Source organism: Manis javanica, chromosome 7 (assembly GCF_040802235.1).
Source record: "Manis javanica isolate MJ-LG chromosome 7, MJ_LKY, whole genome shotgun sequence".
Lineage (NCBI taxonomy): Eukaryota > Metazoa > Chordata > Mammalia > Pholidota > Manidae > Manis > Manis javanica.
Window position 1 is genome coordinate 52,968,861 of NC_133162.1, and position 27,892 is coordinate 52,996,752.

General features: G+C 44.2%; 2 protein-coding genes across 4 annotated transcripts; one reads left to right on the forward strand and one right to left on the reverse strand.

The window, feature by feature from the left end:
- Positions 1–477: 477 nt before the first annotated feature.
- EGR2 (early growth response 2) lies at positions 478–7,835 on the forward strand. 3 transcript variants are annotated; one of them, XM_017653509.3, is made up of 3 exons: positions 478–603; positions 3,150–3,258; positions 4,619–7,835. In XM_017653509.3, exons 1-3 carry the CDS (start codon positions 505–507, stop codon positions 5,866–5,868), a joined length of 1,458 nt encoding a protein of 485 aa, XP_017508998.1. In that variant the 5' UTR covers positions 478–504; the 3' UTR covers positions 5,869–7,835. The 3 variants fall into 3 exon arrangements, with proteins under 3 accessions (XP_017508998.1, XP_017508999.1, XP_017509000.1); XM_017653510.3 differs by lacking the exon at positions 478–603 and adding an exon at positions 2,743–3,049 and having other exon boundaries at positions 4,619–7,831; XM_017653511.3 differs by lacking the exon at positions 478–603 and adding an exon at positions 2,751–2,865 and having other exon boundaries at positions 4,619–7,831.
- Positions 7,836–8,875: 1,040 nt separating this feature from the next.
- Positions 8,876–13,970, reverse strand: ADO (2-aminoethanethiol dioxygenase). Its single transcript, XM_017653508.3, has one exon. The coding sequence runs from the start codon at positions 13,613–13,615 to the stop codon at positions 12,803–12,805; it is 813 nt and encodes a 270-aa protein (XP_017508997.1). The 5' UTR covers positions 13,616–13,970; the 3' UTR covers positions 8,876–12,802.
- Between the last annotated feature and the right edge of the window lie 13,922 nt (positions 13,971–27,892).

Here is a 27,892-nt window from a genome sequence, read left to right on the forward strand (position 1 = left end):
GTGTGAGATGCTGGAAAGCTCCGAATCATTCTAGAGGGTCAGTCCCTCCCACTTACTCCAACGTGCTTTCAGACGGACCTGGCAAGCCCGCCTCTCCTCGGTGGCGTCCCCTGCCCTATCTGACCCTACTCAGCCTTCTTATGGAAGGGTAGCAGCCGAAGACCCGCGTCTCTCCCTCGCCCAGGCTGCCCGAGCTTGCGTTGTGTCCTCTGCGCCCGACTCGCCCGGCACTCGGGCGTCCAGGAGCTCCCCCTCCGGGTGGCGGGAGGTGGCCGCCGGCGGGGTTGCCAACAGCACCCGCCGCGGGGCGGCCCCGGAGACTCGCCCGCCTGCCCGCCCATGTGCGTGGAGAGGAGCGAAGCGCTAGCAGTCGCCTCGCCCGCGCTTGCCGAGGTGGGTGCCTCACCTCGGAGGCCGGCGGGGGCCGTAACCCGAGTTCTGCTGCCGCAACCTACATTTGCATAATTCAGCTCCCCTTCACTTCTTTCGGACTCAGGGCTGGAGATGCGAGTCGGGCTCCCCTCCGAGGCGTCGTCTTGCAGGTGGTCAGCGCGGGGGCCGCGGGACCCGCCGGAGCACAGGCGGAGCGGGCTGGCGCACGTGGTAAGAATGCGGCTTTCTTTTCTTTTTCTTCTTTTTTTTTTTTTTTAAGAAAGAAGACTGCACGTTTTTGCCGAGGGTGAAGTATCTATCAGGGTGCCAACCATGCTGCGATTTCCTTCTTTTTCCCGTTTATACTTATTTTCAATTGGAAAAGAGCGCACGGCGCGAGCGAGAAACTTTCCCAAATTTTCTCTGGGCATTTGAAGTCGGGGAGACTGCCGGCCGCGGGAGTACAGATTTTACGGCGTACCAGGGAAGAAGCGGCGCTTTTCCCTGGGGCGGAGGGGTACAGGCCGCGCGCGGCCGACCGGGGTCCTGACCGCCGCGCTCGGGGCCGGGCGGGAGCGGGCTAGCTGCAGTGGCCGCCGCGGCAGGTGAGCGGAGGGAGAGCCGCCTGCAGCGCCGCGCTTTCCCCACGGCGTGGCGCCGTGGCTCTCGCCAGCGCGGGCCCCACGAGGCTGGGGCCGTCCGGGCCAGGGGCGGGAAAGGGCCGGGCTGGGCCCTACAGGCTGCCCCCACGTTCTGGCCCAGGCCTTGGCGGCTTTGGAGCGGGAAAGGGCCAGGCGGGTGGCGGCGCTCCAGGCTTGGGCATCTAGGACCAGCATCCCGCGGGGGCCCGGCGAGGCCTGGAGAGCGCCTGGGGCGGAGCGGGGGGTAGGAGCTGGGGTGCAGCAAGCCAGAACCCACCGCTATCTGGACCTCTAAAGTTTTTAAAAATTGCTTTGGGAACTAATCAGAAAGGTTCCCTTAGGAGTCAGGTTTTTTGTTTCTGTTCCCCCTCCCCCCCCGGCCCCCCCGCAAAGGGAAACGTGTGTGGGGTGATGGCGGCTTGGCAACTGGCTTTAGCGACGCTGTTTACTACCACTCAGGACCTCGGCTGGGCTCCTGGAGATGGTTGTTGGCGAGGGAAAGAAGGAATATACCTCCTACTGTGTGTGTTCTGGCGTAGGGCTCGGGAGCGGGCAGGGGCACCCCCGGAGTGGAGGCTCTCGGGGGTCGGGGCAGCGGTGACGGCCGGCATTGGCAGTGAGAGTGAGCATGAGTATTCGACGGACCCCCTGTCCAGCAAGTCCAGGCACTCTGGTAGCGAGGCGGGCGCACTGGCGCGCTGTCAACAGGGAGGTGTGTAGCGTAAGGTGTGCGAGTGGGTGTGTGAAGTCAGTGGGGGCGGGACTGTGTGTAGCGGAAGTGGAGTGTGAGTGTAAGAAAGCGTGTGTGTGGCGGGGCAGGGTGAATGTCCAAGCTTCCATCTGGACGCCCCCACACAGCCGACCGCCCAGACGCGCTGGGAAGGGCGCCCGCTCCGCTCAGCAGCTGAAGGAGGGCCAGTAGCGCGCGAGCAGAGGAAGCGGGGTGTCTCCCGTTGAGGATTTCTCTCGAAGCTCCTCAGTTATTCTGTTCCCCTAGGGTCTACCCCGCCCCAGCCCCTGAGTGCCCGAAATACTTAAACAAACAAACAACCCCAAACCTGTTCCGTTTTCGCTCCTGTATAAATAGAACAGACTTTCCAAAAAAGCAATACCGCATTCACTCTTATCACCAGCCACTTCTTTCCACCAAGTAATTCAGAAAAAAGCAGTCAGCTTCCGTGAATGCATGCAGCTTTTTTTTTTTTTTTTTTTTTTCTTCGCTGCCTCCTTTTGCTTGCGGTTTTGAGCTGCCAAGAAAGTGAGTAGGGGTTTGACTGTAGTGTCTCGGCTCCGCTCGGTTTCTTTCCGAAGTTTAATTTTCCGGAATGGTTCCCAAACAAGGGCTGGGGAGGAGGAGCCGCCAGCACCGGATCTTCGCCTTTTTTGGAAAGTCCCGGAGAACCGGAATTCCTCCCCGCCCCGAGAGACACTGCTGCAGCGCGGACCCTCTCGCGCTCCCTGGGTGGCCGGAGCCGGACCGCGGGCGCGCCCGCTCCCTGCTGGGCTGTGCGCCCTGTATCCCGGCTGCGGCTCAGGCTGCAACCCTAGACCCCCTCGGATCCCAGCGGGCAGTGAGCCGAGAGTAGCGAGCCTGGCGGAGCCCGCGCAGCCGAGCCGGTATGCAAATCGGCCATGTGACGGCAAATGCTGCCTGGCCCAGCCCTGTTCCTCAGTCCATATATGGGCAGCGACGTCACGGGCATTGAGAACCTGCCCATAAATACTTAGAGCAACACTTTCCGTCTAACCGAGAGAGCTGCAATTGATTAATAGCTCGGCGAGGGGACACACTGACTGTTATAATAACACTACACCAGCAACTCCTGGCTTCCCAGCCGGAACACAGGAGAGAGTCAGTGGCAATTAACCATTTTTCTTATTTCTTAAAAAAGCCCAGCAACTTGTTTCCTAGTTTTATTTCTGGTGGATTTTTTTGTTTTTGTTTTTGTGGTTGCTTTTAAGTGTGGAGGGCAAAAAGAGATACCAACGTAGGCTTAGTCCAATCCCTCTCCAAAACGGCTTCTGTGACACTCCAGGTAGCGAGGGAGTTGGGTCTCCAGGTTGTGCGAGGAGCAAATGATGACCGCCAAGGCTGTAGACAAAATCCCAGTAACTCTCAGTGGTTTTGTGCACCAGCTGTCTGACAACATCTACCCGGTGGAGGACCTCGCCGCCACGTCGGTGACCATCTTCCCCAATGCCGAACTGGGAGGCCCCTTTGACCAGATGAGCGGAGTGGCCGGAGGTAAGCCGCGTGCTCCCTTCGCGGGCCGGGACCCACGCAGCTCGGAGGTGGCGGGTGGGGTGCCGTGCGTGTGGAAGACTTCGATGAGAAGGTTAGGGCGCGTGGTGGACGGTGTTGACTGAACCGGCTTTGAAGACTGGAAGGGGGTGCAGGAGGAGCTCGCGGGAGTAGCAACCAGCGCACTAGAACTGGGCGCACGGGCAGATGCACCAGGTCGGTCGCCAGCTAGCGGGCGTGCGTGCGTGCGCCGCAGCGCGGCCAGCCCCTGGCGGGCGCGGGCACAAGAATAGAAGAGGTGTCCCACCAGGCTTCGGGACTTGTGCGGGCCTTTTGGCCGGCTGCACCCCGGCCTCCCGAGGTTGAGGCAAAGTGATGGGAAAGTTCGGGGCTTTGGAGAAATGCCGCGCGCCTGAAGAACCGAGAGGCAGAGAAGCGCCAGAGGAAAGCGTCCTCTGCCCCTTGATGGGCAGAGTGGACCCGGAGAACATCCCTGAGCGCGCTCCCCGTGCGGCCTGAAGGAGCGCCCCCATCTGCGCGTCGCCCACGAAGTTGAGGGGGTTGGCGGGGCGGGAACAAGGAAGAGGAGGAGGGCGGGCAGCCGCGGACCGCGGCCCCTTGGCTGAACGAGGCCCGCGGGAGCAGCGGTGCTGCCGGTTTCCTTGGCGATGCGGTGGAAAGTGGTCTCCCACGGGCCCCGCTCCTTCCTCGAAGCCCCGCCACTTGCCTTGGGTTGGAGCGTGCGGGTGTCCGGTAGGGCTGAGAAGGATGGGAGGGAAAGAAAACCTACAGGCTCTATCCACCTCAGCGCCGGGTTCCCTCCAGCATCCGTCAGCTGAAGCGCAGAGGGAGAGGGAGAGAAGGCACCGGGATGGGAAGCAGCCTGGAAATCACTGACCTGCTTCTTGGGCTCACCTCTTGGGCTGGCGCCTTCTCGGCACTGGCTGGCATCAGTCTTCTGGGTGGTGTCTGTCCTGAACCCCCAGCCATGGGAACCCTAGACAAAAGAGAGGGAGAGAAGTTCCAGGCAGATGGGGAATTTTTAATATTGTTGTTGCTATTATTGGGTGTTTTTAATGGGCACTAGAGCCACAGATGGCTGTGTGGGGGTTGGGGGTGTTGGGAGAAGCTCATCCTGCTTTCCTGAAGGTAGCATGAGTCCCAGACTGTCATTGGCTGCCACAGTGGGATCTTGGCCTAGCCTCTTCTTACTGTCTCTGGGCCTCAGTTTCTCCACCTGTTGGACTCTGCTCCAGTGCTGCAGGGATCCTGGGCTAGGAAGGGCCCGTGTGAGGGGAGGTGAGAAGGGATTCTTAGTAGCCGCTCATTGCTCCACCTCCATTCTTCCTTTCACCTCCCCCAGATGGCATGATCAACATTGACATGACTGGAGAGAAGAGGTCCTTGGATCTCCCATATCCTAGCAGCTTTGCTCCTGTTTCTGCACCCCGAAACCAGACCTTCACTTACATGGGCAAGTTCTCCATTGACCCCCAGTACCCTGCCAGCTGCTATCCAGAAGGCATCATCAATATTGTGAGTGCAGGCATCCTGCAAGGGGTCACCTCCCCAGCTTCGACCACAGCTTCATCCAGCGTCACCTCTGCTTCCCCCAACCCACTGGCCACAGGACCCCTGGGTGTGTGCACCATGTCCCAGACCCAGCCTGACCTGGACCATCTCTACTCTCCACCGCCACCGCCTCCTCCTTACTCTGGCTGTGCAGGAGACATCTACCAGGACCCCTCAGCATTCCTGTCGGCAGCCACCACCTCCGCTTCATCCTCTCTGGCATACCCACCACCTCCTTCTTACCCGTCCCCCAAGCCAGCCACGGATCCAGGGCTCTTCCCCATGATTCCCGACTATCCTGGATTTTTCCCGTCCCAGTGCCAGAGAGACCTCCATGGTACAGCTGGCCCAGACCGCAAGCCCTTTCCCTGCCCGCTGGACTCCTTGCGAGTCCCCCCTCCACTCACTCCGCTCTCCACCATCCGCAACTTTACCCTGGGGGGACCCCCTACCGGGTCCACAGGGCCAGGGGCCAGTGGAGGTAGCGAGGGACCCCGGCTGCCCGGCAGCAGCTCATCTGCAGTGGCTGCGGCCGCCTATAACCCACACCACCTGCCACTGCGGCCCATTCTGAGGCCTCGAAAGTACCCCAACAGGCCTAGCAAGACGCCAGTCCACGAGAGGCCGTATCCCTGCCCCGCAGAAGGCTGTGACCGACGTTTCTCCCGCTCTGACGAGCTGACACGGCACATCCGAATCCACACAGGGCACAAGCCCTTCCAGTGTCGGATCTGCATGCGCAACTTCAGCCGCAGTGACCACCTCACGACCCACATCCGCACCCACACTGGCGAGAAGCCTTTTGCCTGTGACTACTGCGGCCGTAAGTTTGCCCGCAGTGACGAAAGGAAGCGCCACACCAAGATCCACCTGAGACAGAAGGAGCGCAAAAGCAGTGCCCCCTCCTCGTCGGTGCCAGCTGCCTCCACAGCCTCGTGCACTGGGGGCGCGCAGGCGGGGGGGCCCCTTTGCGGCAGCACCAGCGGCACTGTTGGCGGAGGGCCCCTTGTCCCGTGCTCCTCTCGGACCCGGACTCCTTGAGAATGAGGCTCAGGCTGACGTGCCAGCTCCACGAGGCCCCACAGGCCTTTTGCTCGCTTGTCCTCTCGAGTTGCATGATAAACACTACCACCCTTTCCTGCCCATCCTTCCCTTCATTGGGCAAAGGGCCTTGGCAGAGCTTAGCACTGCCCTCTTTTCCTTTTAGAAGAGGATCCTTTCTAAAACTTAGCCCACCTTAGTCTCTCTTTGGCTGAGTTGACTAACAGCCTAAGGAAATGGGGTGGCTCAGAAGACGGTTGGGTGAGGGCCTAGAGGGCAGAGGCCTAACCCTGCTTATAAGGGTTGTTTGACTAGGTTTTGCTCCCCTCCCTTTTATTTTGACCCATTACAGGTTTTTGACTCCATGTCAGAGTTGGTGTGAGACTTTTTCTGCAGTAGGTTGGGAGATGCTGATCCCTTCAGGTGGGGACAGCAAAAAGAAGCAAAACTGATGTGCACTTTATGGCTTGGGACTGATTTGGGGGATGCTGTCCAGTGAGTGAAGCATGGCCTTTATGCTGCATTCTGTGGCTCTAGAACAGTCAATTGAAGCTTATCTAGTCGTCTCAACCCTTTAAGCAATATGTATTATAAACCCAGAGAACAGAAGTGCAATGTGATGGGAGGGACATAGCAATATCTGCTCCTTTTTGAGTTGTTTGACAAACGTAGACTATTTTTTCAGTATATATCCAATTCAGATTTTGTGTTTATTTTTCATGTGCACTGTTCTCCAAGTTCTGAACCTTTGGGAAAAAAAAAAGTAAAGCATTTATGATCTCTTAAAAGTGAGTCAGAGGTTAACTTATTAAAGGGGGATGTACATATATTCTCTGAAACTAGGTTGCATGCAATTGTGTTGGAAGTGTCCTTGGTGCCTTGTGTGATGTAGACAATGTTACAGGGTCTGCATGTAAATGGGTTGCCTTACTATGGAAAAAAAAATCACTCCCTTGGGTTTAGTGTGGCTGTATATTTCTGCCTATTAATATTTGGAATTTTTTTTAGAAAGTATATTTTTGTATGCTCTGTTTTGTGATTTAAAAGTGTTATCTTTGTAGTTGAATTGCAGGTAAGAATGTAAATAATGTTACTGGAGCTGACTTGTTTGGTTATTAGCTCTTAATAGTTGTGGAAATATCAATGATTTATTCTAACACAAAACCACTAACTGAAGTTCAAATAATGGATGGTTTATGACTATAGTGTAAATAAATACTTTTCAACAATATTTTTGTTGCAGAAATCATTTATGAAAGATTTACTGGGTGGGAATTTAAGTCATCCATGGGTTTTAGAGCTTTAACCAAGCCAGGATATCCAAGTTTTCTTTGCTTGCCTCTCAACACTGGTCATTTCACCCAAAGCAATCTCCATTCATAATCAAACGCTAGTGTCTTGGGGTTTTCCCCTGTGCATTAGTGTAAAAGTGGGGAGGCGTTGTTTTGACTCATTGTTCCGTCCTCTTTAACAGCCTATAGCTTCTCTCTGCTCCTGAGTGGGCTCCGGAAAATAAATACTTACAAACAAGTGCCCACTCGGAGACTACACAATTTGTGGTTGCCTTCAAAACCCTGACCAGGGCCACTCAAACGAGATGTGGCTTTGTGGAAAGTGTGGTGGCGTGGTCAAGCTGGAAATGACTTTAAGGTTCCAGGATTAGTCTCATGACCACATAAAACTTTTTGAAAAGTGCTTTTGCCTCTTTAGATAAAAAATGCACTCAGACACTGCTGATGACAGCATTAATGGGTTGTCAAAGGAATTACCCCAGGACTCATTTCTCTTCAGCCTTCTCTCCCCAATTACCCCTATTTGGGAGGATCATTTGTCTGCCATAGAAGTGGCACATCTACAGACTATCAAAATACCCAATTCAGATAAGGTGTACATCAGCCTTAAGAAAACCTTAAGACAGACTGACTTAAATAAGTAAATGTAGTCCTCTGTGGTACTGGATAATCATTTGCAGAAGAATTACACTGTAGGATTCATTTTACTGCAAGCCTCCTTTAGTTTAAAATATAAATTCATCAAAAAAGTTATCAGTCATACCAAGCAAAAGGATGTCTTTGTAAAGTTACCTTTAAATTTGGCCTGATGTCATTGAAGTTCATTCAATGCTTCTGCACCCTTACCCAAATATAGCATGTTGGAACACCCAGTTTAACTATGTAATCTGAAAACCCTGTCATCTTGTTTGTCCTTTGCCACTGTTAGACTCCTTCAGTTGTGGCTGATAATTGATGGCCTATATTCTGGAACAATACTCAGCAACAGCTACTCTTGGAAACTTTTTGCCCTTACCAGCACTAGAATTTGAGATCTAATTTGTGGAGGTAAATTAACCCTTTTCTTATTTCCTCCCTGTCTGTATTTTAGGGATGCATAATGCTTTTTTAAAATAATTACTAGATAGACATTTCTAAACTTGCGTCACATTGTTCTGGTGACTGGTGTTAATCTGTTAGATTCATATTTCCTAGCTTGTCAGCATATTATCATCCTTGCTTGGCCAATTTTGTTAAAGAAATACATGTAAAGCAATGCCGCATTTTGTAGTTATGTCTTTAATGAATACTTCTCTCCTACTAAAATTTCCTTTTAAAATTTAGTACCCAAAAGTTTTAGATCTGTAATATTCTTGCCAAATTTAATTTCAGAGCACCTTCCATTAAAATAATGTAAACAATTGTTTACGGAGCAATAGACTAAAAAAGGCATTTTAAAAGTCATCTTCAAGAGAGTAAAATTAAATACATTTTGATGAGTAAAATCAGTTACATAATCACTTTCACTTGGGGGCTTAGTGAAGTGGCCTAACATACCATAAGGAACATGCCTTGTGTTTTCTGACACCCAACTTTGTGGCTTCTATGCCTTCATTTCAACATGGTAATCAATCTTTAATCAGATTTTACTCTTTGCTTGAAACTTTCAGGGTGCCTTTCACAGGTGTCTCATGTTTTACTTTGCTCAAGAAATCAAGCATACATATAAAGCTAAGTCTACTTATATTCAATGTGCTTTATTGAATAATAGTTTCAGCTGTTACTGAGATTACAAATAAACTCCTGGAGAATAATTTCTTAGAGGTTAAAATGCATCTGAGATGGTTCTGTGCACATTAAAAATAGGCCTATTAAACCTAAATAAGGTTTTCAATTATTCGTAAACCAGGCTATTGAATTTCAACATCCTGCTAATGAAATGAAGGCAAATTGTTTGGTATGTATTAAAAATGGCTGTAGTGATATTATAACTGTCCAATACAATTCTTTTTTCTTAGGGGAAAGAACACTTAGAATCATCACAAGCACCTAAAATGCTGCCAGCCTAAACTAAAATGAAACAAATTTTACAGAAAAAGGAAAGACAAGAAAATACTTAAGTCCAAAGATTCTTTCCTTGGTAGCTTATTTTCAGATTTTCACTAGCTTATTTTCTTTATGTTAAATATATAAGGAGCTTTTTTCTGTTGTAGCAAAATAGTCTGGTAAGACATTAGTTTCAGATGTATTTTCAATCAGACATTTCAAAGCTCATTCTTAAGGAAATCAACTATTAATTTTAAGTTTTTATTATTACTTGGACTGTAGACCACCAGATTTTAGTATAACAATCTTACAGACCATGAACCTTTAATATAATTAAATTGTAGCATCATAGCAATATTTTCCTTCTTCATTTAGCAATAATCAAGTAAGATTTACATCTAAACATTTTCAAACATGCCTTTATTTTCCATAAATACACCAGTTTTGTTCCAGAAATGTAACATTCCTGGATCTGAAGATTCAGTGTCTATGTGGGGCTTAACAAATGATTTCCTTCTTTGACAGTAGATGACTTTGCGCTGAAGTGATCAGTGGTCCACTTCTGTATATAACCTTGAGTACTGAATTCAGACCAGAGTTATAGGAGTGGCACTGCCTCAGGTTAGAGTTGAATAGTAGTGGGCAGAGCCCTGAAAAAAAGATATATTGCTTTTTCAGAAAGAGCAATTGAGCTACAGCACAAGACTCAAAGTCATTTATAATAGCGAAGTGATGACAGAGTCCACCTGAGATGCCAAGACTGAGGCTCCTACAAGGGGACAATGCAAAAAGAATAAAAGGTGTGTTTGGGAGAACCTACTCCTGTTGACAAACACTACTTTAAAAACAGGCCTACCACCTTTGTTAATAAACAACAGTTGGTGTAAATGCAACCCATGTACATCAGGCTTAATAAACCCTCAATTCTCATAAAGTAGTAGGAAGGTATACATACTCTCCATTGATGAAACTGGCCATTGATAAGAACCAGAGAATTAAAAAGCTTTAGAAGTGCTTAGACAACTTCTAGGACATTATTGTATTTGTTATTCAACAGAAAAGTTAAGCAATTAGTATCATTGTGCTCACTAGTTTTTGTAGGGAAGACTTTTTCCCACAGTTGTTACTAAAACAGTGTACATTGCAGGAATATATGGAAACGTAATAGCAGCACATGAAGTCAGTCATGATTGACAGTTTATGCAGAGAGATGCAAGGTTTTTCTGCACCATTTTGTCTTTGTAATAAGAATATTCTTTCCTTAGTGGCTCATTATATGAGTTACATTTTTTCATCATTAATTACTCAGAATTTATTAGTGAACCAAAAGTTTCACAGTTCTTATTGAACTATATGAGAGAGAAAGATTATATTGCTGTTTTGGCCTGTAACAATTTCAGTTATTCTTTTGAAAAGCACCTTAGTTTTTTTCATTCAACTTGCTTATACTTGAGAACTTTTCATAATAAAGTTTGGAAAAACAATTTGTCTTCTATTACTTATTGCCAGAATGAATTTTTGAAGGTTAGCTTAATGTACTCCAAGTTGTACTATAACACGCATGCCTATCAACAATCTTTTTAAGTTAATCAACTTTCTGCTAGAATATATTTCAAAACAGGTAGGCATGTGATTGAGAACCATCTTACTGTGCTAAGAAAAAAAGCCATTTGTGAACACATTTCTAAGAAAATCATCATTTTTTTATCTAGAATTTAGTCTTAAATTGAATCGCATGAAGAAATGCTTCAAATTGCCCCTTAGGTATACTAAATCACACCAGAAAGTGAAGCTACCATAAAATACTTTGAGCAATCCTGGAGGAAATGGTAGGTAGGCATTATTCTTTTCTCAAGTTTTACAACATAGTAGCATGTCACATGGAATAAGCATATTTTTGTGTTAAAAAATAATCATTCATGAATAATTTGCTTTTTCATTCTAAACTTGGGGAAAAAACATTCCTTCCCTCTGGGTCTCTGTAACCCAGGGTGCATAAAGAGGCAAAGGCACATACTGTTTTCCTACAAGGTCAACACTTTACAAGAGGGAACCTCCCTTTATTACGTATATTAGAACTCGACTGCCACATGGACCAGTCAATCAAGAGGGATTAGACAACAGCTAGGCAAAGTTTAATGTGTTTATTTCTACAGTTTGTTTTGTTAAAAGTTTTGTGAAAAAAGGAATCCTATAAGTAGTAAAAAGGGGGGAAACAACAGTGCTCCATGGCCAGAAGCAAATGGTGTCAATACATTTGTAAACAAGGTAAAGTTGCTCAGCTTATTAAAAGGGCAAAAATAAAACCAGTCACAGATAGCACAACTGTTCATTTCGAGAGGTTGGGAGTGGGAAGTGTTTTGTCTTAAGTTTTGGTACCCTAAAATGGCAAGGAGTGTAATTAATTCTCAAGCTCTTAGACTTGATAGCTGTGCCTTCCCTCTCTTCCTACTGAAAACCACACTAGATGAAGCAAGCACTGGCTCTCTCCTGTAGGGAGAGAGTTCTTAGAACACTGCCACCAGGTAGCAGCTGGAACCACCAGTGCCCTGGAACATTAGAGCTCCTGATAGAATTTGAAACAGTCATCAGCACTTCTCTCTCCTTTTGCAGGAAAATACTGCAAGTATATAGGGGCATGGAATTCAACAGCTGGCTAGGGGTATTTTACATTCAGTTGTTTGGAAGCATACAGATTCAGCTCCTCTGAATCTTCTGGTTAGGAAATACACAATTACCCACAATTATCCTATCACCTCTTAAATTACACTAAGGCAAAAAAAAAAAGTCACGAGGATAATACAGTTTTTGCATTAAAGGTGAATCTTCAACAAGAAATCTGTTCAACTCACAGATATGGAGATTCACAGGGAAGATAAGTTTAGGTGACCATTTGTCAGAGATAACGCAGGTGCTGCATTTCTTACTAGATGCTGCTGGAGTAAACTAGATGTGGGCAAAGGTAGGAAAGTAAATTTTGCCCTCTATATGCATAGTTCTGTTTTGGGGGTGATCTCTCAACCCCGGAAAAATGATTTAATTTTTTACAACGAATTAATTAAGTAGGATAGCTTACTTTAAACAGTAGCTCATCTCTTTAAACCTAATTTTTACCAATGTCTTGAACTAAAAACAATTCAAACCACTGGGTCATGCACAGTTAATAACTTAAAACTATAATAAGGAGAAAAAGGGCATAAGGACATGAGTGGAGAACAGACCCTATTTACTCAAAGGGTGGGAGGGAGAAATTCATTTAGTGTATTTCGTATAGGATGGGGAAAAGAGGGAAGAGTATTCTCTTTATGGCTTTAGAATGGAAGCGCTTCAGATAGTCCCCTGGCCCTCTGCCCCGCTAATCAAAACACCAGTGATAGTGACAGAGCCAGGAAACAACCTAGCCTCCCCGCCAACCCCACCCCCGTAACCATGCCGGGTGGCGGCAGTCCAGTCGCCAGAGCTTCCCAAGGCTCCAGAGGAAGCGCTACAGCCCATTCCAGTAGATCCAACGCCCAGGGCTGGGAGAAGGGAGGGAGCCCTTGTGGCTGGTCGCGAGCAGCCAGGCCCAGATCTGAGTAGGTCACATTTCGGCCCACAGCTCCCTGGCGCCGGCAGCTTCAAGGGAAGACCTTGGGACCTGGATAGGGTTCCCCCTCGCACCAGAAGTCATCGGCCTGAGGGGTCTCCAGGAGCCACACCTCTCGGGGCAGGTCACAGGCAGAGCCAGAGGCCTCCTTGGCCCGGATGGGCTCCAGCACCCGATAATAATGGCAGTCCCGGCCGTTGTCGGGGTCGTAGGGCGGGGCCAAGATGTCCAGGAAGGCGGCTGGCCCGTCTACAGCATCGATTTGGTGCAGGTTATCCCGGTGCGGGGTGAGGACGCAGGGGCCGCTGGCCTCGGTGTATTCTGCCCGCGAACGCAGCACGCCCGGCCGCACGGCATCCCGCTCCCTGGCCTGCAGCGGAGGATCGAACTGCTTTTCTGGCGGAGGCGCCCGCGGCCGCTGTCCGCCGCCCGCCTCCAATTTGTCGATGCAGCTGATGCGCACGGTGCCATAGAGCACCTTGAGCATGCCGTGCATGCCTGGGTGGTCGTGTAGAGGGATGCACGTGCCGCCCTTGAGCAGGAACACGCCGAGACTGAAACCGTCGGTCTCGCAGATATGCATGTAGGTGACGGGCGGCAGGTTGGGCGGCAGAGGCTGCAGTGTAGCCTTTCGCGGGGCGATGTTCAGGTCCTCGGCGCGGACCTGGGTCAGTAGGCTCTTTAGCTTGTTTAGGTTCTCCGGGAAGCCCTGAGGCATCGGCGCTTCGGGGCCTGGCGCCGTGCAGCGGTCGGAAGCGCTGAGGCCGCCCCCGCTGCCCCGGAAGGTGAGGCACGCCTGGCGGGCAATCCGTTGGATCAGGGAGGCCATGTTGTCGCGGGGCATGCTCGGCTGTTCCTCCGCGCGCCGAGGCCGGCCCCCTCCGTCCCCTGCTTTCCTACGCCCCTTGCGGTCCCCGGCCGCCGCCACAGCTGCCCGCAGCCCCGGGCGAGGCTGCAGGCCCCGCAACTACCGGCCCTTAGGGCGCGCGGCACCGCTGCCGCCAATCTCAGCAGCCGCGAGCCCGCAACGGCGGGGCGCGCCCGTCTCGCGCCCTCTCCGAGCGCGCACGCGCACGGTCCACACCCCACACTCACGCTCTGGGAGCAGGTACCGTTCGCGCGGACGGTAGCAGGGTTTGCCTTACTCCCGACGCTCCATTCAAGCAGTCCACACCTACGACGTTGGACAGTCGCTCCGGGCGCTTTGCAGGGCATGCTGGGACTTGTAGTCCGATATTCTGCATGAGCTCTAAGAGCCTGCCCTTTGTCAGACGGAAAAGGGAAGGATTAGATTTGTTGGCCATAAAGTGACCTTAGGTTTTCAAGGTCTTCGTTTGTTTGAAAAAAGGTGAATTGAGGAGCAAGAGACTCAGTTAACTACAACTCCCGGCATCCCCCACAGGCTGGGGGTTACACACTTCCGGCAGCTGGTCTGTGGAGTGGTGGAGACTTGGCCATCACAGGGTACAGGGCAAGAGGGTCATTAACCTTCTGGCGCCGCTCGGGCTTAGTCAGCTATCCACGGTCGCTTTCCTCTGGTCTTACGCTTGGGAAGGAGGTTGTTGAGTTAACTTTAGCCCTTTATGGCCACCTAGGCAGTACTGTCTGCCACGGAGATTACGGGAAAGGCACTTGCATAAATTTCTAAGTTTCTTGGGAGATGAGCGAGCGAGTCGAGGCTATTCCTGGTGATCGTGATGGTTACTCTGCACAGCCGTCCCCAGCTGTTGTTTGCATCAGAGTATGATGACCCAACTCTTCCGGTGTCGAGCATGATAGTTCTTTGTGGGGACTGGAGAGGCCTTGTGCTCTGGTCACGGATTGTGTATACAAATGGTTATCAAACCTGGGTTTGCTTAGGAAGCGTCTGGTTGGAGAATAAGGATCTTTTTAAAAATACAGGTTCCTAGTCATCATCCAGAAATCACTAGATGATTTTGATGAGGAACTGGTGTGCAAGAATCAGGCAAGCCCTGGACCTTTCACCTTACCGTGAATATAAAGTCCTTTTCAACTTCCAAAGCTAAACATGAGTTTCTTATTCATTTTGTAGTTGGAGGAGTTCAGTACTCTTCTGTAAAAAAAAAGGCATGCTTTTTACTGGGCCATGTACCTTACTGATGAGCATTCGGTATATGCCAAGCACTATGTTAAGTGCATTACTTAATGAATGTTATATTGTTTAATTCTCACAGCAACTCTTAAAAGGTAAGCACTATTATTCCCAGTTTACAGATGAGGAAGTAAGTTCCCTGAAGATAGTAACAGCCAAGGCCTAAGCAACAGAGCAGAAATAAGTACAATTTTACCAAAACAGCAGCTTGAATTGGTATTAAAAGTGCTAAAATGTGGAGTTAGAATATTGTTTTTCCACACTATTGTGCTACTTAAAAGTTGTCTGTCTTTAGACAATACCCTTATCAGACCTCAACTTACTCACTTTTAGAATCCTGGGGTTTGGCTAACTGGTTTGGAACCCTAGTTATTCATCAAAAACCCTTGGGGAGCTTTATAAAAATAAAGACTTGGGGCATTGGAGCATCATACCCAGAGACATAATTCAGAACTGGTTTGAAGCTTAGAATTTTTCTTTTTAAGATGCTTCCCAAGTGATTCTTAATTCTCTCAGCCCAATTTGAGAACCACTGTTTGATCTATAATTAATGAACCAGTTCTTAATATTTGGTAATTTTGACTGAAAGGGTGATTATTTCTTTTAGACAAGGACTCTTGAGATTATTCATTTTCAGAAGTTGCCATGCCATTGTTAAGGTATTTAAATGTACCACCAAAGTTCACCTTGTAATAAAATCCCATGCAATACTAAAGTGAGGAATATTTATATTAAGGAATATTTATATTTTCTTAAGTGAGGAATTTTAGGAGAAATCCTTTCCTTTCATTTACAAATCTGGATTTTTATTTATTGGTACTTTTATTAACATATACTTGGTGGGAGGTATATCCTCCATAGAACACAGACTTTAGTAACATACAGATCTGTTTGATTTCTGAGTCTGTCACTTCTTAATAGTTGGTTGTACTTATTTAACTGCAGCTCATCTATAAAATGGAATAAGATACTTGTGTAAAACACTGGTGATAGCATTCACAGCGTAGTAGCTATTATTGTTTTCAAACAGCTAAAAGATGTAAAGACCAATGGATTTAAATAATAGCAAATATTGAAATGGAATTTGACTTGAGAGCTTCAAGACAGAGATTTAAAAAAATTATTCTATTGATTAAACCATCTACCTGGTAATATCCCTCAGGTCTTTGCTATTCTTTATTTGGTCCAAGAGTTCAGAGTTTCTAAAGACTGCCTGTATCAGAAGTGCCCGGGGGAGTTGTTGAAAGTACAGATTCCCAGATGATGTCAAAGCTGCTGCATTTGAATCTTTTGCATGTTGTCATTTTTAAGAACTGCCCAGTGTCCACACATAGCATGTGGTACTTTTTTTATGCCACAGAGAGGCTTCCTCCATAATTCCTTTTGATGCTGTCCTTAAGAGCAGCCCTAATAGATGAGATCAATCCTAAGGGCTTTTGCCCTTAAGGAGCACTTTACTTGGCCTTCTGCCCCACTGGCAGTAGCATTGGCTGAACATGTTTCTGTTACCATTAACCTCCTTTGTGTTGCGGTAAAAATAATGAAGACCAAAAAAAAAAAAAAATCCAGAAAAGAAAGCATGTGATAGTGAACAGGTGCTAGAAATACAAGACAGAAACAAGATTTGGGAAAAGTTGGAGATAGATGAAATCTTTCATTCGATAAATAGGGAGTATCCACCAGGTACTACACATTATTCTAGGCTTAGGGAATTTGGCGAGGAATATCTGCAGTCCCAGGAGTTTACCTGAAAGTGTGTGTATATATTTTAGGGGTGGAGGTTGTTATCCAGTGCAAATAAATAAGCAACATAATTTCAGTCAGAGATAAATTTATGAAGACAAAACAGGATGATAGGGTGGCATGATATCTGTGTGTGTGTTTGTGTGTGTGTGTGTGGTTACTGTAAACTGGATTATCAGGAATGACCAAAAGGTAACATTTGAGCTGCTCTTGAATATTAAGGGTCAGCCAAGAAAAAATCTGGGGTCAGAACATTCCAAGACAAGGAAAGAGCAGGACGGTTTTTAAACAGGATATTGCATACCATGACTTTGACCAGGTGGAAGGAACTCGGTATAATTGGGATTAAGAATGAAGGCCTGTGGGGTTTTTGACCTTCAGAGTTCCTGGAGGGAGATGAAGTTGGGGTGCTAAGCAAGGGTCATATTAGATAGGCCTTATAGGCCACGATTAGGGGGTTGTAGAGAATTGAGGGCCATGGTAGAGAATTGAATTTTATTGTAAGTGCAATAGAAGCTTCTGGAGTGCTTTGGGAGAATTGACTTAATCTGTTTTACATTTTTCAGAGATGGGTGGTGGGGGGAATGTAACAGCAGAGGAACCCTGATTGGAGCTTGTAACCCAGAGGAAAGATAAGAGAACTTGTGTAAAGATTAGAAGTCTGTTTTGTAAGTGGAGCTGACAGGGCTTGCTGAGGAACTGTTGCTTTGGTAGTCTATTTCTTAAAGTATATTCTCTCCACATTTTCTTTTTTGTGAGTTGACAGCTATGTGGTGATAGGTAAGACTGATAAAATTTAAATCTTACCTCCTGCCCACGTCTATTAACTTTGGGAATGGGGGAAGCACACAGAAGCATGAGTAAAGTTGAGACTTTTTTTTAAATAGTTGCTTAATTAACCAGAAACCAAGAAAAACTGGAAGAGCCCTCAGCCAACATGCACACACATATCCGCTTTGCTTAACTCTACCTGATCATTTATATATTCTCTTCATACTTTGGTAACTAGGGGTGTATTTTGTCCTTTATCCTTCTTCCCCTGGCCCTTCTCTTTCTGAGGTCTTATTTTCTTTAATTCATAAGATAGATTACCTTTTGACTTTTTCCCACATCTTCCCTCAGAATTCGTTTTTCCCCATTTTGTTTGATCATACTGGGACTCAGCCAGGAGAGTATAAAAGTACTGGCATTCTCATATGCTCAGAGTTCCTAGCCTGCAGTTGTTTGTTTTTTTAAAGTGTCAGGAAGTTTCTTGTTCTTCAGTAGCTTTTGCCACTGTACTCTGATAGCTGTGTTTTCTGTTAGTATAGAACATAGGAAATAAATTGATACAAAAATTTTCTTACTTTTAAACTGACTTATACTTAATTTTATTTGAAATATTTTGGGTTTATATTGTGACTTTCAGTTTTTGAAAAATGTTAGCATGTATTTCTCATTGATTATCATGAATGAATGTTAAATTGTAAGAAAAAAATGAATGGTTCCAAAGGCAGAAGAACTAGTTTTAGATACAGCTTTGCTATTGACTAGCTGTGTGTTATTGAGCAAATCTCTTAAGTTCACTAGGTCAAATTCTTCATGGTTCAAAGTGATGATCTTTAGGATTCTCGCCATATCTTAATAGCCAACCATGGATAAAGAAACAATTATAAGGACAATTCGGACAAACCCAAATGTACATATTTTCTTCCATCTCACTTATTGAAAATTATTATACCAATTCTCTTAGCTTTGTCCATGTCCCTTAAGATCTTATACAGTAACTCTGCTGAAATCAATTCAGTTTGCTGTACAGGCTGTTCAGTTAAATATTCTACACTCTGGAATTTTTAGTGTTCAGGTTAGACTTGAGATGTACACATTGTACCAATAAATTGCAGAGGTTGTATTGTGTGGTCTAACCTCTAGGCATTGTTTTCTAACTGTAGACAATTGTGTGTAGGGTTGGGATGAAGAACTTAAACTGGTTCCTTCTTTCTCTTCCTGACCAGTATCTTATTTCAGGCAATGGGAGGCAAGGGAGAAAGAAATTAAAAATCAGGAGCATGCACAGGGAGGCTGAGGGGGGAAAATAGGTGTGGCTTTCACAAATCTATAATGGAAGAAGCTTTTGCTATCCTCAGGCTGAAACACTGCCCACAGCCAGGTAGTACCATTTTTGGAGGTGATTTAAGATAATATCCTCCTACCAATTTGATAATAGGTTTTCCTGTTCTCCTTTAGTGCAATTATTTTGAGACCCAAAATAATTCTGAACTGTAAATTAACACCCTTTACCTCTCTTAATTAACTTTTTCCCCCCAATTTTATGCTTCTTGTTTTTCTGAGAAGACATCAGCTATTTCCACCTCCTCCGCTTCCCCATCTGTCATTTTCCTCTTGGCTGTAAGAGAGATTTTTACTTTATATTTATTTTAATTAATGGATTTGAATCACAAGTGGTGAAACAGTTGATGTTCATCTTCAAGAGGCAGTGAAAGGGAAAATCATCTTCTTGAACTTGGCAGAAGAAAAGTGTATGTTCATTGCTGGTGCCTGCCTGAAAAATGACTGCAAAAGGGGCAGGGGAAGGCTCCTGAGTATTGTGTCCTTGCAGGTAACAGACATCATATCTCAGGATTAAGGGAAGCAAAGATGGGAAAAACTGTTTAGAATAAAATTGTATTTTCTTGGGAAATATTTTTCTCAAGGCATGCTTCTCAAATAAATATTGCTTGGTGGTTCATGGTTCACCAATTTAGAATCACATTCCCTAGGAACAAAATATATCCTGAGACATTTGACTGACTAGGAACAAATAGGGATAGTATTATACGTGGAGTGAAAGGCTACTAATTAAAGCCTTTTGAAAAAAAAAAGTTTTTCCAACTAGATGCTTTGTTATAGCATTGTAGATAAAGTATGAGAAATGACAGTATAATTTGAAAGTGGAACAATAGGAATTCAGGAAGAAAGAACAATCAACTGAGAGATATCAGTTCTATTCCTGGTTCTAGCAACCTGCTATTGACTTTGGGTAAGTCATTTCACTTCTTGGAACCTCACTTCCCTTATTTATAAAGTGAAGAATTTAGTCTAAATGATTTACCACTTTCCTTCTAGCTTAAGGAAAACTTATGAATTAAAAAAATTGTAATGACATGAAATTAAATAATACCATGAAATATTGCAGAGCATCACAAAAGACACTTTGAAAGTATATTCCTAAAAATGACATATGAAGAGAATACTCAGTAATATTTATATGATATTTGATTTCTCTTTTGTGTCTGTGTTGTCTTTACCTAAAGCAGATTATATTGACATTTTCTGAATATAAATCATTGAATAAAATGAACAAGAGCTCTTATTTAGAATAATGTTTATCATCATTATTAAGTTTCTGCAGTATTTTTTAAGGGACAACTTTTTTTTTTTTCATTCTAAGCATAAATTATCATGCAACAAGAGTGCCATGTATTGCTATTGGGGAAAGCAAAACATGCCTTGAGTTAACTGCACATTTCAATAGGACCTGCTGAGGTAATAAACAAGCAACATGGCAGTGCAAGAAATTTCTCTAAGGCAGCAGTGCTTTAGTTTAATTAGATAATTAGCCTTGGTCAGCCTATAATGAATGCACAAATAATTAGCAATGAATTTGGGCTGCTAAAACCTGTTTTTCCTCTTTTGTGTTCCTTTGCTTTCATTAACAACTCTAACTACTGAACATTTCATATCTTTGCACTAACAATCAACTTTATTATCATCAAACTCTTTGTAAGCAATAAAGCAATGAGATTTGACTGTTGGTTCCACAACATTAAGAGATTATGTTATGTAATGCCAATTGTTTGCTTAGCCATCCCACTGCTGTATTATGTCAAATAGGGCTCTTAAAAGCAGTGCACATGCCTTGATTTCAATTATTGCTTTATTTGTCAAACCCAAGCAACTAGCAAGAGATGTCCCTCAATTTGGAGTTCTTTTTAGTGGCTTTCAGCAGACTTGAATAAAAGGAAACAGTTCCATAAATCTACAAAAAGCTAGCTCCTCAAAAAGAACCTTTTTTGTGTGTGTGGCTTGATTCTAATGTTTGGAAGGGTTTAAGATTAATTTCAGTAAGTGAAAGCCCTCACTTGGCCATTTCTTCCTTTTGGGGACAGTTTTCAGTTTTATGGGTGACAGAAGGAACCACAGTGGTTTCTCCCCATATATCTCCACTGCAAGTCTTTCACATCTGTCGCCCCTTTCTCCGGGGAAGTGGCAGATGAGAAAAGGAAGAAAAGAGGGGAGTAATAAAAAGGAGGAGAGAGAGCTTTCTGATGCAGAAGAGCAGAAGTTGCCTAAGACATGGAGGTCATGTTCCTAAGACTTAATATCAAGAAGGCATTTGTGTTGCTCTGGTTCTACGAATATAAACTGAAACACTTCATTGTATTTCAATCAGAAAAGGGTTTTGAAAAATGGACCATTTAAGTTTATACAGGCAGATTATACATCTACAAATAGATGCCATTTACCATATCAGAAACCAGTCTGATTCCATTAGAATTTAGAGTCCTTATTATACAGTGTTCTTATAAAAATGCTGTTTTGCTTATTAGTAAGCTAATAAAATTTGGGGAATTAAACCCAATGTTAGAAAATTAGCCAGGTAATAGCAGTTTAGGAATTAATTGAAGCAATGCATTGCTTACTATTTAAGCAGATTTATAAATGTATAAACAGAATATTTAAACAGAATTTTTCTTCTGATTGAAATATGAACATTGGCTTGTAATTTCTTATCTTGAGACTTCCCATCTGGCTGGGCTTGGAGATTTTTTTTTTCCTCAGCAATAACTAGCAATTAGAGTTTCAGAAATGCCAATTTTAATCAAAACTCTCATTTCCAAAATAGAAAAACTTACATGAACTATATAAAGCCTCTTCATTTTGTTCAATTGACTGTTTTGAAAATGTAATTTAAATAATTCAGAGCCAGAATTAAGATGTTCCAGAAATGTTAAGAAAATGTGCAAATCGTTCTAAATTATGGCCATTTTTACTCTTACCATGGGCACAGTACTTTGACTGGCAGTAGTTTTTATATCGTCCAAATACAGAATTTATAGCGGTTAGCTTGTATAAAGCAGGTTTTCTCAACTTTGACACTGGTAGTATTTTGCCTTGGTTAATGCTGTGTTGTGGGGGCTGGCTTGCACATTGGGGGATGCTTAGCAGTATCCTTGACCCTGACCTACTAGATGGCAGTAGAGTCAATTCCCCTCACCCCACCCCTACCTTGTAATAAACATAAACATCTCCAGATGTTGACAGAAGTCCTTGGGCAGAGGGTTGGGGGCATATTACCCTTAGTTGATAATAATATAGAATAAGACTTTGGCAATTTCTTCCTTTAAAAGCATTTCAGTATAAATGAAGTGTGTTGAGTTTGGTTGTCTAGATAATCTTTAGTAAGTGAAGTTTTAATAGAGATAAAACAAATTAATCAGACAGACTTCCAGTTTGGAGTGGTTTTGGGGGCTACTGGAACAACACTCCTGGTCCCAAATTCCACTTGACTTTCCCAAATACCTGCTATAGTGTGAGAAGTTTGGACTCTTAGAAACTCGTTCCTTCCATTAAAATCAAAATATTCCTGAGTGATTTCACAGAGTGGTAATTACAGACAAGGTAAAACACTGAATAGAAATTTAAATTGTTCCAAAGGAATAGTAACTAGGAAAAAAATTCTTCGTGATTGTGGATTCATGTTACATTACTTAAATTACCCCTTATTGTTTATTGTAAAGCTACCCTAAAATAACAAACATTTATAAACTGCTATCAATAAAAAGAAGTGAATAGAAATAAATCCAGGGACTGAATGTGAAAACTGCTGGCACAGTCCAAGACCATCTTGACCATGTCCAGGGTAGTCAGAATCATGTCAAACCGTTCTCTTTAGATTATGGCAACATACACAGAAATTAGCTCTTGTCAACAGAATTATCTTGAAGTACCATAGACCAGAACAAATGTCTCTTACTACCTTGAAACTCCATAGATTCTATAGCAATTCCCTAAATTATATTACTGATAGAAAGGTACTTACTAAGCTGTTGAGCAAAGAAACTTCCTACAAACATTTTACAAGACAACATTAGATGGGAGTAGATTTGTTTTAAAATTTTGTAAAAATGAACCTGCACAATTTAGTTCCTTCAGAAACTCTTGCTTCAGGCTATTCACTTTACTGGGGTTGGCTAATACAGTTAACAAACCTATAAGAAAGTAGCAGAAGCCCCAGAACGGAAATCCAGGACAGTGCCATCTGGGCCATTTCCTTACCATTGGGAACAGGGATGGGAGGGAAATTCATGTATTGGGTTATACATTTATTGAAGACAAATACTACATCTATTTTTAGCAGAACCCAGGATGATACCATGAATATCTTAGCATATGTAGTGACTGTGGGGTTTATTCCTTTTGTACTCTTCCAAGCAGGGCACATTCTTGAATATACTCCTAAAAGAGATGGTAAATGGAAAGTTTTGGGGGAAGTGAGGACAGCACTGCAGAGGAGGAAGAAAATATGATGTGGAGATGTTGCTTTAATGTGTATTTTGCCCAAGTGAAGGGAGAGCAGATTCTGAATTGCTTTCCTTTTTTCTCTTTCTACTAAAAAGGGGAGGGGGATAAACAGTCTAACTTGAGATGTCCAGGTATGAAGCATTAACATGAACGCTCAAAGAAGTAAGGCGATCTGAGAATGTGTGACTGGGACTCCCCACCTCTCCCTTCCCTGGTGAGAGGTACACTTTAGGAAGCATGCTGGACCCTGCCTACAGACATGACTAGGAAGAGAGCGCTATGGCCCTGTGTTTATCACTGCCTAGGGGATGAGCTGTACTTGAAGTCTGGAAAGTACCCTACAGGGAGACTGCCTCTGCCTCCATCTTATGCTGGTCCTTTTGGTCCCATTGAGAAGCTCTTTTGGGTTCCTCTATCTAATTGGGTCAGGTCGTCTAGGAAGGCTGCTCAGAATGGCCAGCAGTGGACACTAGGAGAATTGAGCTCAGCCATGACAACTTTTGATTTCCAGAGAGATTTAGAGCTAGAGGGAATTACCTAATTAGTCCTTATTCTATCTTTAAAAGAGTGAGGTGAAGTGCTGAAAAGCATCACCATGGAAATGAGCACATTAATCATGTTGGTGACCTTGGAAGCTCTCAGGTTTCAGTCCTCAAACATCATCAGATCTGGTGTGGTTTGGGAAGATAACACCCTGGGGCTGCAGTTGGGACAAGAAAGCAGTTTGGGAGCAAAATGTTGCCTAACCAGTCTTCAATGTCCAGTAAATGAACTTGATTGTGCTGTAAGTATCATCCATTCCCCTCATTCTACCTTCCTTCCACCTCAGGGTGCCCCTTAAACACATACACATACACCCAGAAATGCTCACATTATCTCACTTTTGCCTCAACATGTAGTACATTCTTTCAGAAGCCCTCTGTTTTGGTTTTGGTGCCACCATTCTCTCCTGGCCTTGAGTCTTTGTCCCTCCTGGATCCCCTCTGAGCTTCCTATCTTCTGCTCAGCCCTGAAATGGTGTTGCTGGGTCCAGAGGTCCTTCCTGGCCCTTTCCTAAGGTATGGTCAGTCGTTCTTTACCTCTTCTTCCTTAGCCTATTATGTTTAAATCTTTTTTTTCCCTCCAGTCACATTTCAGTGTACTCCAATCTCCAGTTCTTACACTAGGACCCCCTGATTTTCAGGAATGAATCCTCTGAGAATATAATTTGCTAACTCATTCCTCCAGTCTTTATTAAATACCTTTCTTGTGAAAGTACTGTACAAAACTCTGGGGAAAAAGGGGCATCCATCCCTGGTGGAGAGATTATAATGTACCTCTAGACAGAACACATGGGCTAGAATGAGAACAGAAGCAGGTTATGGGGATGTGTATAGCATCCCATTACACATTGAGAAAGACAAGCAGGGGCTCACAAAATACATCGAAGTCAGCTGTAGGCAAGATGGTTTAGGAAAAGCTTTTCTGAGGATATGCAGCTTGACTCAATCCTCCACAAAAGAATTGGGAGTAACCTGTTGGAAAGAAGACAGCAGAGGAATCCAGGCAGGAAAGTGCAAGACCAAGGCTCAGCTGTATTCTCGGTCTCATGTGTCTGTGGAAGAGGCACACATTTTTGTTTGGCCTTGTGTGCATGGTATAGCCCATAGAGGCATGGAGTCTGGCTAACTTAATGGAATTCTCTCCAACCTCCTGGAAATCCTGCCTGAAATTTCCCGCAAGTGTGTTCCTTTTTGGTGGCCTCTCCTCCTAATGCAGTCAGCAGTGTGTGTTCTCTCCTACATAGACAGTTGTGCTCCTGCTCGGGGAAGCCCGCAGCTATGCACTATAGCTGAAAGGCAGGGACAAGCGGCAAATTCCTCTTTGACATGTTGTATTTTTAGATGTACAAAATGGACTTTATGTGATAGTGCGGTTTTCTTGCACTAAAGCTAAAACAGAGTATTTTCTGCCTAAATGGACAGGGTTTGTGAAAATGAATTTCCCATTTAGCCATACATAGATAGCCCCTACTCTATCATAAAAAATGTAGGAAGCCTGGTGGATGCAATTATTACCTTGGCCCTTTGGCATCCAGCTTCTAATTATTTAATTCACAATATACACTTCATATGGCAATGTTTATTTTGTCTGCAAAGAAAAATCTTTTTGGTATTTCTTACTGGTTGTGGGATTTTCACATTTTAGCAAGTGATTGTTTTGGCATGTTGGTGTAGCAAGAAATACTGTTGATAGGGATAATAGAAGTATATATCCCCGTCTTCTGGTGCTTCCAGATGTAGGATTTGGGACTCTGCTTACGTTTCTTAGCAGGAGTTGGTGGGAGGACAGATAAAACAGATATCATTTCACACAATGAAGGTGGTGAAAAAGATGCTTGGAGTGCAAAGTTAAGTTCCTGGTAGGCTTTTGAAAGTTGCTTTTACTCTTATCAAGTTGCTTTTGAAATAAAGAGGCAGTTCTTGTATACAGCAGCTCCCTGGGGGTCAGAAAAAAGATGAAGTAATGGTGTATTGGTCAGAAACACTAAATAATAGAGAACTTTATTTTATGAATGTGTTTTATTGTCTGGCAGTTTGTATTTTCTAATAATAGCATGTGCTTAGAAATTTTGTTCTTTCAGTTGCTTAGATAATGTCATTGACAATGGGCTTTCCCATTTACATGCTTCATTTACCTGGTATTTATTGGGGAATCAAGTTCTCACAAGAAAATTTGTTAGAAAATCCATTAAAAACAAGAAAATCCTTTAGTTCTGAGGTATCAAAACTCAGAAGTTTCCGCCACTGATTTGGTCACTCATTCATTCAATGAATGGATATTAAACACTTCTCTATGTAGTAAGTGCTCTTCTATGGGTGAGTGATATAATAGTGACAAGATGGGCAGGATTGCCGTTTGCATAGAACTTACTTTCTAGAAGGGGGGAATAGACAATAGAAACAAAAGAACAAGATAATTTCAAAATGATCAGAGTTACTGGGATAAAGATAACAAAGTGAATATAAGTTGGTGACTACTTTAGTCTGGAAACTGAGAGAAATGTGAATGTAGCATTTGAGCTGCACCTAAAGGACAAGAAGGAGCCAGCCAGGGTAACATCTGGGTAAAACGCTCCTTGATGAGTCTCTAAGGCAGAAATAAACTTGGTAGCTTTAAACTAGTTTTGGGGTATACTTTTTTAGTGTATACTAAATATAATTTTTCATTAATAATGTAAAACTCCTATCCTTTAGACTCTTTATCTTTCCCTGGAGTTATTCTCTTCTGTTGGCTATCTTGGTGGGTTATCCTCTGAAAGCCCTTGATCCCTTCCTGTTGGTGTTACTTGAGAAGAGCCAAAGCCACTCCAGAGAAACAGATTTGTTGTTATCAGACTCGATTTACTCACAAGTTTCATATAGGATTGAGCAGTGAAGAGGAAGCTGTGGGCCCTTAGAGTGGTAACCTGTATGAACTCCACTCCTTCCATCTTGCCTGGCTTTTAAAGTTCAGCACCCAGATGTGGGTTTGGATGCTTAGAGTACAAAATCTCTGTCATCTTCTCATGCCAATTCCTTTAACTAGGAACTTTCCTTTGTTAGTTTTTAGACTAGGTGACTACCAATTCTTTGACCCACCTGGTTAGCAATTAAGATGAATAGACCCACACAAGCTGTTTCTGTTTCATTACACGATGGGCGCAGACAGTAAGTAGACATAGTCTTGACTGGACATAGACTATTTCCCAGAAATTTTTTCTCTGATCTATTAAAGGGGGCTGTTACTATGAAAAAAATTTTAAAAGGACCTGGATGATTTGAGGATTGTCACATTTTAATCCATAGAAAGTGAACAAATATATTCCAAAGTTTACTGGCATTTTCCAGTTAAATGTAAACAGATGAAAGTTATTCAAAACTTTGTCCCAAACTTTAGGTATATGGTAACATTTAGGCATCATCTGCCTAAGATTTCTTCAAAATTTCAGAAAAGTTATCACAAACTTTCTACTTGGTTCAAATGCTAATGTATAACCTAGTTGTAATGCTAGTAACCCTGGACCTGACCCTTCTGATGGTACAGCCTCAGTGTCAGACAGTTGATAAAAGAACCAATCAGTTAAGGAGATGTTTATTTATGAATCAATGAAAATAAATGATCTTTTTTTGTATCTCTCCCATACTCATTAGTCAATCTTCTCTTCTATTTAATATTTAAAATAAAATAGTTCACCTCTCTAGGGGCCTTGGGACTTCCCCAGTGCCAAGGTTGTGATGTGTCTTTTCACACCTCTTGTCTGGGGAAACCCCAAACTAGGCAGAGAGCCAGTTTTAGACCTGGCAGCTCATTAAGGAGATTCAGAATCTAAGGAGCCACAGAGAGACAATTACAGGAAGGAGACAAATATAGGGAAATAATACCTGAAGCTGGCACTTTAACCAAGTTAACAGACATTTTAACATCTTAGACAGAGGCAGTGTGGGAATTGGGAAAAGATGTTAGTTTACATATTTGGAAATTTCATGGATAACAACCTTTGGGAAAAGATAAGATCATTTATTTTAAGTGATCCAAAGAACTGGCATTTGAGCTGTGAGAGAAAATCAGTCTCAGAACCTCATGGTCATACCATTAGGGAACAAAAACCAACTCTAACTATGGAAGGGACTCTTGGAAATCATCTGCTTCATCCTTTGACTCAGCTGCAGGAACGCTTCT

Bases quoted from the DNA above. Each gene is read 5' to 3' on its own strand.
- EGR2 (XM_017653509.3), top strand. From the start codon at position 505: ATGCGAGTCGGGCTCCCCTCCGAGGCGTCGTCTTGCAGGTGGTCAGCG. The intron at 604-3,149 runs GTAAGAATGCGG...TTTGTGCACCAG, and splicing joins GGAGCGGGCTGGCGCACGTG to CTGTCTGACAACATCTACCC. The intron at 3,259-4,618 runs GTAAGCCGCGTG...CACCTCCCCCAG, and splicing joins GATGAGCGGAGTGGCCGGAG to ATGGCATGATCAACATTGAC.
- ADO (XM_017653508.3), bottom strand. From the start codon at position 13,615: ATGCCCCGCGACAACATGGCCTCCCTGATCCAACGGATTGCCCGCCAG.